The sequence below is a fragment of the Haematobia irritans genome, chromosome 1 (genome assembly GCF_050003625.1).
Source record: "Haematobia irritans isolate KBUSLIRL chromosome 1, ASM5000362v1, whole genome shotgun sequence".
Classification (NCBI taxonomy): Eukaryota; Metazoa; Arthropoda; class Insecta; order Diptera; family Muscidae; genus Haematobia; species Haematobia irritans.
Genome location: NC_134397.1, coordinates 11,705,017 through 11,717,753, shown reverse-complemented (window position 1 = coordinate 11,717,753; position 12,737 = coordinate 11,705,017). Strand labels below are relative to the sequence as shown.

At 33.5% G+C, this 12,737-nt stretch overlaps 1 protein-coding gene and 1 long non-coding RNA gene across 2 annotated transcripts in view; one reads left to right on the top strand and one right to left on the bottom strand.

The window, feature by feature from the left end:
- Positions 1-12,737, bottom strand: part of LOC142237503 (uncharacterized) — a 141,069-nt gene that overhangs the window by 35,930 nt on the left and 92,402 nt on the right. The window lies entirely within an intron of this gene.
- E(spl)malpha-BFM (Enhancer of split malpha, Bearded family member) lies at positions 7,481-8,331 on the top strand. Its single transcript, XM_075308818.1, has one exon. The coding sequence runs from the start codon at positions 7,550-7,552 to the stop codon at positions 8,027-8,029; it is 480 nt and encodes a 159-aa protein (XP_075164933.1). The 5' UTR covers positions 7,481-7,549; the 3' UTR covers positions 8,030-8,331.

Here is a 12,737-nt window from a genome sequence, read left to right as displayed (position 1 = left end):
TTGTTGAATAAATTGAAAATTGTTCAGGTGTTTGTATCAATGAATGACAATGGCGATAGATGAATATCAATTTGGACGATTATTGAAATAATCTTAAATCATTAAACTTTTGATACAATTAATAGTGGTATAAATTTGAGATTATTGATCAATATAACATAATTTGGAGATCATCAAAAATATGTTGAATTGGACCACTTATTGGGCAACGTAAAATCTTCTTGACAATGATATCAATAACAAGATAAAGAAATTAAATTACCAATAATAAAAAAAGCCAAAAGCCAAGCGCCCTAAACAAAGGATCATAAGCGTAGGAAGGCCTCCGGGCAGGGGGCTTAGACCCCCAGAAAAATGTAAGCGCCCCCCCCACCCCCACAAGAATTTGAAAACCTATTTACAATTTCCATCGCTTTTATATAGTTTTTTTTTCTTAACATTGTCTTCCAAATTGTTAGTTAGTTTCTTTATTATAAGTGAATGCTTGAAGTCTGAAATTTATGAAATTAAGCTGTGGTTGAACTTATGATATAAGTTCCTAAATTTATGTTTAGTTTAATAACTAAAGCTGCATTATTATTTTGTTTAGTCTAATTTTTAGTCAATTTAATTAAAAAATAGTAATTGATATAAAATTATTCTTTCATAAATGTATATATTAATAATGCTGCAAAAAAGTGTCTCCAAAAGATTAGTGAAAATGTTCTTTGGGTCTGGGAGTTGTGCAAAATTGGCGGAGAAGCGATGACTGTAATATGAACTTGTCATATACAGAAAAAAATTTCCGTAGTTAAACTAACGCTAAATTTAACTTACTTTTATTGGAAAAAATGTATTTGCTTGTAGTTAAATTTTATTATTTGTATCGAAATTTTCCACAGCTTAATGAAATCTTACTTTCTTTAAGTATGTCTCAAAAATTTTATGAACTAAACGTGAGTATCAAGTTCAATGACCGTACACATAAGTTCAATATGAACTAAAGCAAAAGAAGATTTTCGTACGATTCCCAAAAATAGTAAGAATGAACTACTGTATGGTTAAAATGATCATGATTTGGCGCCAATGATTTTCTTCTTTACTTTTAGTTAATTTTTTTCTATGAGATGATGTAATTTCGTGAACTGTAGTTAAAAAGTACAACAGGGCATTAAAATTTCTTGGTTTTAACAACGCTTTGTGGAAATCTCAAAATGTGGAATAAAATTTGGTTCAATTTTCGTGCGAGGTAGTTCATTCTTCCTATAAAACAGTTCACTTTTTCTCGGTGTAGGACAGATGTGCACCATTTTTACAGCCGTTCCCCTGAATTTCCATCACTTCTTAAGGTGTCATCTGAATTCAGTGTTTTGAATGTGAATTAAAAAATTTTGTGAGATTCTCCCTATTAGATAATTTTTAATGCATTCTAACGCTTGCCTGAAACGTTTGCCCTGGAATATTTTCAAAAATTATCGATTTTTCTAGAATGGATTTAGCATTCTAGAATGAATAATTTGTACCATATTATTAATTCTTTTTAACCTACTTGAAAAAAAATAAAATAAAATACTGAATTAAAAAACTTGTGTTATAAAGGGTGATTCTTTTGAGGTTAGGATTTTCATGCATTAGTATTTGACAGATCACGTGGGATTTCAGACATGGTGTCAAAGAGAAAGATGCTCAGTATGCTTTGACATTTCATCATGAATAGACTTACGATCTACCACAACGTCGAATTTTCAGTGAATGGGCCCTAGAAAAGTTGGCAGAAAATCCGCTTTTTTATCGACAAATTTTGTTCAGCGATGAGGCTCATTTCTGGTTGAATGGCTACGTAAATAAGCAAAATTGCCGCATTTGGAGTGAAGAGCAACCAGAAGCCGTTCAAGAACTGCCCATGCATCCCGAAAAATGCACTGTTTGGTGTGGTTTGTACGCTGGTGGAATCATTGGACCGTATTTTTTCAAAGATGCTGTTGGACGCAACGTTACGGTGAATGGCGATCGCTATCGTTCGATGCTAACAAACTTTTTGTTGCCAAAAATGGAAGAACTGAACTTGGTTGACATGTGGTTTTAACAAGATGGCGCTACATGCCACACAGCTCGCGATTCTATGGCCATTTTGAGGGAAAACTTCGGAGAACAATTCATCTCAAGAAATGGACCGGTAAGTTGGCCACCAAGATCATGCGATTTGACGCCTTTAGACTATTTTTTGTGGGGCTACGTCAAGTCTAAAGTCTACAGAAATAAGCCAGCAACTATTCCAGCTTTGGAAGATAACATTTCCGAAGAAATTCGGGCTATTCCGGCCGAAATGCTCGAAAAAGTTGCCCAAAATTGGACTTTCCGAATGGACCACCTAAGACGCAGCCGCGGTCAACATTTAAATGAAATTATCTTCAAAAAGTAAATGTCATGGACCAATCTAACGTTTCAAATAAAGAACCGATGAGATTTTGCAAATTTTATGCGTTTTTTTTTAAAAAAAAGTTATCAAGCTCTTAACAAATCACCCTTTATAATTAACTTCTTTGTGATGACATTTTTGGAACTGCTTTTAAAGTTGTGCCTTTAGAACTCCCAACTTTTTTTGCTGGGAAAAAGTGTGCAACTACTTTTAGTTTCTTTATTCAATATTAATTGTCCAGATATCTTGATGTCTGATTTTTATTAATTTTTATAAAATAAAACATTAATTGAACCTATAAGTTTAGTCTATTAAATTTTAGCTAAATTGTCTAGCTACGCTAATGCAAAGGATCCTGCTTAAAAACTGCTCTAAGATTAATATAGGACTAATCTTAGTCGTATTACCTTAAAATGATCAGAGACATATTTTTGATAACCGAATGACATTCACATTACGTTTGAAACGGACAGGTCAACCGAATCAACACACATGTGGTTTCAAACGGAGAAAAGACGGTAGCAATCTGTCAACGATAAAATGACACAATGCGGTATCAAAAAAAAAACAATCAACCAACGCTCATGTCCTAAAAACGTGATGGTTACGAATTCGTAAAAAAAATCGCTACCGTGACTCGAACCTGGATTGTCCGCTCAATACACGTTAACAGTCGCATTAGCACATTGCACGACTAATGTAGTTGCAATAAGAAATCTACAGAATATTTTAATAAAACTTTTCAAGAAAAACGAAAGCCGTTCTTGAAATCGTAAACGGCCGTGAGCGAAACCGTTTTGAACGTGTCATTTTCATATTGTTGTCGTTCCCGTTTTTTCGAACGTAATTTTCAAACTTGTATAACTAATTATGGATCCAGGTCGCTACAAAATTCGTGACTGAAATCGGTTACATGAAGACTATTTCTACTCTATGACATTGACAGGATGCACACTAAAGTCAAATACTGAATTTCGAACAAGTCGGAAAGAACGTTCCAGATATTTAATTTAGAAATTCAAGGAAAGCTAATGTAAAATGCGCCACTGAACGCAAATGAAAATGGCAACAGTGGATGATCAATTTTCAAAGAAAATCATCTTCAGTGATGAGGCACATTTTCACCTCAGTGGATTCGTCAATAAACAGAATTGCCGCATTTGGGCGAATGAGAATCCAAGAGTGATTGTCGAAAAACCAATGCGCCCACAAAGAGTGACTGTTTGGTGCGGTTTATGGGCTGGCGGCATCATCGGGCCGTATTTTTTCCAACATGAGGCCGGTCAGGCAGTTACTGTGAATGGTGTTCGCTATCGTGAGATGATAACGAACTTTTTTGGCCCGAATTGGAAGGTATGGATGTGGACGATATGTGGTTTCAGCAGGACGGTGCCACTTGCCATACAGTTAACGAAACAATGGCTCTTTTGCGCAACAAATTCAATGGTCGTGTTATCTTACATAATGGGGATGTCAATTGGCCGCCAAGATCATGTGATTGGACACCGTTGTACTTTTTTCTTTGGGGTTATTTGAAAGAAAAGGTGTACGTCGATAAGCCAGCAACAAATCAAGAGGTAAAGGATGGGATAATTCGGCACATTAACGGCATAGAACCTCCATTATGCCTCAGCGTCATCGAAAATTTGCACCATCGGATGAAGGTATGCCAACGAGGTCGCGTCGCCCATTTGGCCGATATTTTGTTCCATACATAAGGGCTGTTTTCTTTTTGCACTGGATACCCTGAGCAGTCACGGACTAAAAGAAAACAGAGTACTCGTTTATCCAGGACATCTCCAAAAAATATGCAACACTGTCATCAGCTGTTTAAAAACAATCACAGAAAACAAGTGAAATCTTACATTTTTAATGTATGAAATGCTCAAATAGTTATAAATATGTACTGGTGCGATTATTCATGACACTGTATCACTTTGAATTTCATGATATTCGATAAATTAGTCACAATAAACTGCTATTGTGAATCTAAAAAGCGTCACTTTATCAAAATGCAATCTGGTAACACCGACTCGACTTGCACTAATGAGATGTTCTGGATAGAACACCAGTGCAACGATGTTCTGGATAGCCCATACAAATGCTGCATCCAGTGTTAAAAGAAAACAGCCCTATAATTGAGTAATACCAATATATCATAATAAAATAAAATTACAATAATTTCCAAAATAGTTTGTGTTTTATTCAAAATCAACATCGGCCCTTGATATTTTAACCACCCTTTACAGATACTTTGGGGATTAGTAAAGGAATACGTTCTACTGTCGATTCCTTGCATAGCTCCTATCTCAACAATTTGACATAACAAACTGTAATTGTTAACAAAAAACTGGTAATATTTAAAATTTGTTCCTCAATTTGACTAAATGTATTGACTTAATTGTATTTTTTATTTGTGGTTATAATAGCCTATCACAACAAGATATTAAATCTTATAAGTTATAACACTAAATTATATAGTTTTAATTACACGTATTTTTATGATTTGTGTGATCTATGTATTGACACATATAAAACATTTATTCTAGTCGTAGATTCCTAATCTTCATTTTCTTGAGTGGTTTTGTACAGTCTAGCATTTACATCACTTATTAGTCTCCAGCCTCAATTAATAGGTATAAATATCTTCACACATAACTTCAAAATTTTACTTGCTCTGTGGGAATTTTTAAAAATCTTTACAAAGTAGATCAACCTTACCCCACTTAGAGGATAACTTAAATAACCCTCACACACTCACGTACTTGTATTAAATAACAAGTGCAACATTTGTACCAAGTGCCAAAATATACAGTAGTCGGAGATGACGTGTGTTATATCCTTGCAAACAAATATTCACTATTCTGCCTTTTCTAAGATAATTAAAACAAAAAAAAACGGAATCCCCTCATATCTGATGTCTTCCCTTGCCCCCTTAACACTGACCAAACAGCAAGCAAATTTCTCTCACCTACTATGTTGTACTATACAACATAATTATATCAAAGTGTTATTGTATGCTTTAACTGCTGCACGACAAACATACGACAGCACCAGTAGCAGCAGAAAAGTACGCCAGAAAATATAATTACTTTACATACAGTCAGCCACAAGTCTCTTTCCCATTATGTTGTTAGTGCTGTTATAATCTCAATTCGATTGTGATAAAAATTTAAGTTGAATCCTACTCATACGCCTTTCTACCCCTCCTTCTGTCGTTATTATCCTATGCGATGGAATTGTAACAACATACTCCATTCATTCATGAGCACAAATTACATATCCATTCATCCTTCATCGATAAACAGTAGCAGCAGAGACAAAAAAGAGCCCAAACCAGCAACAGGATAATTTAGCTCCGGGAAGGACATGCAACGTACAAATGCGTGGGAATGTTGAGAAAAGTGTGTTTCCCACGAAACACTTGGGTTCTTTGATATGTGCTTATAAATGCATATCCTCTCAAGGGATCTCAAATTAACATTTAACAACCGTACCCAAAAAAAAAAAACGTAGCAACAACAACCTTCCATACAATCTTCCGTAATCCTTAAGGAGACAGATAGACAGCCAGCCAGCCAACCATCAACAACCGCAAGGGCAGCAGCAACTCAAAAGCAACAATCTCCCCTTGTTTTGGTTATTTAAGAGTTCGTTTCAAATCATGAGAAAATTTCTTCAACAACACCTGCCGATTTTTTCACAAAAAGACTTATTTTGTTTCTGCTGATATCCCCCTCATCTTGAATGACTTGAAAAGTTACTGGCTTACCCTTTGCAAGTAAAAGTAAACATTTAATTTCGTTCATAGCAGAACAGACATTAATGTGCATTTATCAATAAGGCAAACCCAGGGCACTATTGTAAAAAAAAAACAACCATTTCCAAAACATTTTCCCACACTTTTAAATTAGTTCTTGATGACGAAGTGCAGGAATAAACAGGGGTTCAAACCAAACAGCAACAATAAAACTACAGATCCCTTTTTGAATGAAATTGTATCTTAACCACCACCAGCAAAGTAACCACAAGGGAGGACCTGCTACCAATGCTCTCTCAATATTAAGTGCATCGAGAATTCCTCTCCCACTCTCTATTTTCGTATATGAAGACAACATAATATAGTGTAGCTAATTTAGTGATTTTTATTCCCTCCACTGTAGAATGGCGGTTTGTTATTCCTTAACACAATGGAATGTCGATTTCCGACCACACAAAAAAATATATAAATAATATCGGTAAAGATATACAACATATCGCCTATCTGTCCGATGCAATCAATCACACTATAGCCCTTAATAATGTCAATTTTTTGGTAAATCGACTTTTTGTAAACAACATTTTGAAAACTTAAAGGGAATGTTGGCGATTTTGAATTTCGACTAATCAATATTCACTATTTTGAGCAGCTTTCATAATTATAAGACTCAAATTAAAATGGAATTTTGGTAATAAAGAAACAGTAAATTTTTCCAGCAATTTTCAAAATGTCGACTTTTCCAAAAATATAAATGCCAAAAAGTCAGTGTCATATATTTTAAATTTACCTTTAAGTCCATGTAAAAACCTCTTCAACAAACAATAACAGCAATTATCCCAAAATACAATTAAAACTGGGACATAAATATAATTGTGCGCGGCAACTAAAGCGTTGTTTCACCTGATTTGGAAGTCTAATTTAATTACTTCCAAAATCGACCCATAACACAGTAGTTGGTAAAAAAATAACAAAAAGTTAACAACACTGAAAACAAGGAAATAAGTACGCAGGGTTTTTGAAGTGTGTGTCTCTCTCTCTGTTTGGGGTAAGGTCGACACACTTGCGTGCATTGTTGTTGTCTATCCGTTGAGCAACACATTTTTGTTGTTATTATTCCATCGGTTTACTTGTTGTCTGTTTCTCTTAATGTTTATTTCCCTGAAATATGAGTAGTAGGGCTACCATAGCTGGCTGTACAAGAAATTCTAATTCTCCCTTTCCGTTGCTGGAGTTCGGAGAGGAAATTTGTTTTTCGAAATATGTGCGTATACGTTCAGTCAAAGGAAATGCAGTCGTCACGAGTATAAAAGCGGCATGCATTTCCACTTCAATATCATTCACACAAAGTGTTCAAAACAAGCAACATCGACCAACTCGATAATATTCTAACAATGTGCCAACAAATGGAAACTACCACAACAACAAACAAAATGAAGAGCAACAGTTATAGCATCAAGAAAGTATTGAAGACTTTCTTTAAAAAGCATCAAAAACAACAAATGCCAATTTGTCACAATGATAATTGCTCCACATCTACCGGTTACTCAAGCTGCTCTAACACATCATATGAAAATTTGGAAAATTATCGTAACATGCAAGCCGAACATCAACAATACTTAACCGAAATCGATGACAATGCTGCAAATGAGAAATTAGCCGATATGTGCTGTGAAGATGATGAAGAGGATATTTATGTTCCAGTAAGATTTGCTCGCACTGAGGCAGGTACATTCTTCTGGACTACCAATTTGCAACCAGTAACCAGCACCATTATGCCAGCTGTTGATGAGGATTTAGTACAACCAGCATACTGTTACAGTAACTATCAATATCCCCTGATGCAATTCCAAGATCGTTGGGCTCAAGCCTAAGAGAATGCCGTTAAGGTCTACGCATATCCCCCCAATTCAAAAGCTTTAAAACAAGAAAAATCCATGTGATATTCAGCAGCAGGCAGCAGAATTTTAATTATACCATAGTTAATTCATATTATTCTAATAAGTAATAAGCAAACATATCGATGTCTTCCTTTAGTCCTAAGTAAATAATGAATGATATTAAATGAATAACATTAGTATTAAGAAAATGTCCTTGTGATAAAACTCAAGAAAAGCTTTAAAATACATTAAAAAAAAAAAAAAAAAAACAATTAACAAATCAAAAAACAAAACAATATCTACGTGTATTTTTAAAAATCCTGAGATTACATGGACTACTAAAGAAGTGCTAGGTAGTTGCGATTTCGGAAGATTGGTTCTTGTTGAAAAACTCAATGTCATTTGAAACAAAATGAGACTATAAATTGATTTTTATGAAGATGGTTTAGATCTTTGCGTCATATGTTAAACCACTGAAAATATAATAGAATTGGAGAAAAATAGTACATTTCACACTGAGGTAAAAACCAATAAAATAATTGGATCGAAGATAAATAATACATTTTGAAGCTGTTGCATCTTGAAGCCACAGTGGTGAAATGACTTGAAATAACAGACTGCCACTATACCTAACATATCCTCTTAAAATGGTTTTTATCTGTTGGTGAATAGCTTTGTTAACATATTCCAAAAGAAAATAGAAAATTCGTATGCCGACTTCAAATTTAAAAACTTGGATTTGAAGTTGAGATTTTTCCTCGATAAATGTCTTTATTTTGAAGATGTCATGACTTTTAAATAAAAAAAAACACTTGAGACAGTGATTCATTCTAGTGACATAGGCCACCATAAATAAATTTAGGAAATTCCAACATATTGACATAGTATGAATTGTTACATAAACACTAATTTATAACCCTGATAACTTAGACATTGGTGTTTATAGTATTAACATCAATGGCTAAACAACTAAACCTCTAAAATATACATCCACATGGTTTATAAACAAAAATAAACAAATTATCCTATGAAAATATGTATGTCAACCATTTTCAATTCCTCGTACATTTTAATCCTTGGATGATTGCGTGAACCCATCCCACCGTCTTCATATGTTCAATCTAAGACACATATATAAATAAGGTGTTTGGCAGAGATGGCAAATTGACATTTTTTGTACTTTTCTGGTACTTTCTTATTCATAATAGAAGAAAATATTAGAAATATTACTCCAAATTATAAAGCTGTTCTGACACGCAAAAAAAAAATAATTTATTTTCTTGGAAACGAAATTATAGATCAAAGAAATGTTCTTTGGTTGTTAAAGGTGTTTCTTTCGGGTCAAACAAAGTTCGAAAAATAATTTATTTTCCTGGAAACGAAATTATAGATCAAAGAAATGTTCTTTGGTTGTTAAAGGTGTTTCTTTCGGGTCGAAGGGTACAAACGTGACAACGGGTACCATAAATAAAGATTTATTTGCCTATGAAGAGACAAAGATTTATTTTTGTGTGTTTAAATTTCTCAAAATTATGAACATTTTACATTTCAAGTTTTTATAATTTTGCTTTATTGAAATTTTAAAATTATGACTGGGAGCCTCCACTTCCGTATTGACTATTATATTATATAATAATGTTTGATTATATTCAGTGAGCCCTAATACCGATATATTACCTCATTTATTAACGTGGGCTACATAAGGTAAAATGTCCCGTTGTTTATAAAGGTTTACTCAGTCTATCGACATGCCGTTTTACAGAAATATGACAATCATAAATTGGAAAGACCAACCTTCTTCTTAACAATTGGAAGCCCGTTAGAATCTGGGCTAGAACCGACGACTATGTATGTCGCACAAGGCAACTACTACTACTTGGTACCATAGTCGCCATAGTCACTACTCAGTCTATCGGAATGCCGTTTTGCAGAAATATGACAATCATAAATTGGGAAGACCAACCTTCTTCTTAACAATTGGAAGCCCGTTAGAATCTGGGCTAGAACGACGACTATGTATGTCGCAAAGGCAACTACTACTACTTGGTACCATAGTCACTCACATTATACTTCCAAAATCCACTTTAACTAGGTTTATACTGTCATTTGCCATATGAAAAAAGGGAAAATCCACTATTAGTCAATTTTGAGCTCAATGTGAAGGGGCTATAAACCCTATATTATATATAAAATATTGTAAAGAAAAATTCTCGGGAATTCACGCACTTAATTTCCGGAAAAGCGGAAGCGAAAATATAGAAAATTTACTGGGAAAACCCCCTACTCATCATTCATATCCATTACAAAAAGTACTTTTTAGAGTAGAACTTGGTACACCATCAATTCTACTTATCATCCCTAATATTTGCCTGTTGCAATTGTTATTTCGTGTCCATCACCTCAAGATTTCGTGGAAACGTTTACATGACTTGCCTAGCCCGTCCTTAAGAGCATGCAGGAATGTCCACAAGTGATTACCACATGTTACAAGAACTTTTAACCATAAAAATATTAACCAAACAACTATAGAACGAGTTGTTCCTTTATGTGGTTATAGAGCTGCAACGCACAACGACATTCTTGGAGAAACGAAGACTAACGTTATGGTGTTTTGCATATAAATTTCATGGCTCCTTCTACTCATCTGGACAAGGCCACTTGTATACAGCAAGTAAAATGAAATAACCAAATTCTTGTGAAATCCATAGCGGATATGGAAATATGATTCAAGAGGAATTTGCTTATGAAGGAAAAAACATATTAACATCACATAGGCGGTAACTTCGGGAGTGCGGAATATACAACAAGTGGCCTACAGAAAGAAAAACCTCTAGTATTACAATACATTTCCTGCCAGTGATGTTTCCTTCAATTTGTTTTTCATTTACATACCTTTTCTAGGAATTACAAATATCCTGCATTTAGATGGAGATAAATCGGTGACATTGTAGCGATAAGTAACTGTCATATAGCTACAATTTACTTTCTTAGAAGCTATAGAAATGAACATATATGCTGGTAGCATTAGATTCATTAAAAAAAACCAAAAATTGGGAATTACCACAAGAAAATTAGAAAACGAAAATGCTATATGAATACATAGTGCCATAAAATACATTTCATTTAAAATTAATTAAATTCCCTGCTAATAAATTGCTGACGACATAATATTAACATATGTATGTATGGATACATCCACGAAACTGAAAATTCTTATTCGTAATACAAAGCCTAGTACATTGATACGGTAACATATATAATAATCAAAAATAATAATCGAATAATCAATACATGTACAATATCTTCTTTTAAAACACACTTAAGACAATATCTTCTTCAAAATATTGAAATGCTTCCAATTTAATTTTACAATTAGAATGTTTAATACTTACACATTGCCAACTCGTCCCTAAAATGTCTATAAGGCGATGTGGCACTACCAAATTTGATATTATGTTCTGAAATAAAATGAATTAAATAATAAAAAAACCAAACATTTGTAATACTCAAATTCGACTAATAAATGTTTAATGTGTTTTCTAATCAACTAAATAACTTTTCAGGATCGGCGAAATGGACTAATGGAATTATGAACAAATAAATAATAATAGAGTTCTAATAATCTTCACGATATTAAGGATTGGAAAGAAATTTAAAAGACTGCTTACACTTTGGTTAAAGTATTTTGCTTAAATTCGCATCCTTCGGTTAAACTCGAATTTCTCTGAAATAACGAAAATTATTTAAAGACAAAATCTTTAACTAATATAAATATATAATCCTTGATGGAGGGGGTGTCCCAAGTGGAATCCAAGAGCGAGAGTTTATCAGCTGAGGATAGTAGAGCAACAGTGGTATATTGTAAACCGGTTGATTCCACGAGAATCTTCTCCGTTTCGTAGAGTGGACTGTAGGCAAATAATAGAATACACTTTCTAAAAAGAGGAAACAGTCTTCTAAGTTAAACTAAAATCGCATTCGAATTTTAAATCTTTGGCTTCACGACAAAATTATTTCAGTGTGTATACCAATTAGTGCAATATATTAATGAAAAATATCTAAATAAATATTTTAATTAAATTTTCATTAACCTGTGAAAACCGAATGTATTGAATGTTAAGTAATTTGTCCTTCTTTCATCGACCTTTACTGAAAGTTGTGCTAATTTTTTTAGATTTTTATTGTCATAATGCCATGGGTCTTTAATCCTATGTGGTGCTGACATTAAACAAATAATTTAAGTAATTCCGACAATTTAATTATCAGTCCCTATAATAACAAAAAGTTTAAAAATATTTAGTGATAAAGTGGGATAAATATTCTTAGCACATAAGAGAAAAACAATAAATTAATAATAGTCACTATTGCTTATTGTCTGTTATTTTCAACAAGAATCAATGCAGTAACAAAATGACATGAACGCATGCGTTTAAAATATTAGTACTCACTACTCCATCTCAAACACAATTATGAATATACACAGTTATTGGCCTCAAACATTCCAACTCGCACTATTATTGACGCATGCATTTCTGTCTTCCTGTTCGTAAAAATCAAGAGAAGATTTACGAGCGGAGATATTTTTCTATTCAAACCTACAATGACCCAAAGCAGGAGAAAAAAATATAGTAATAAAATTCTTTATTATTAAATTGCCGCATTGTCATGTCAATAGAATATCTTTCAATTTCGAGAATGTCGA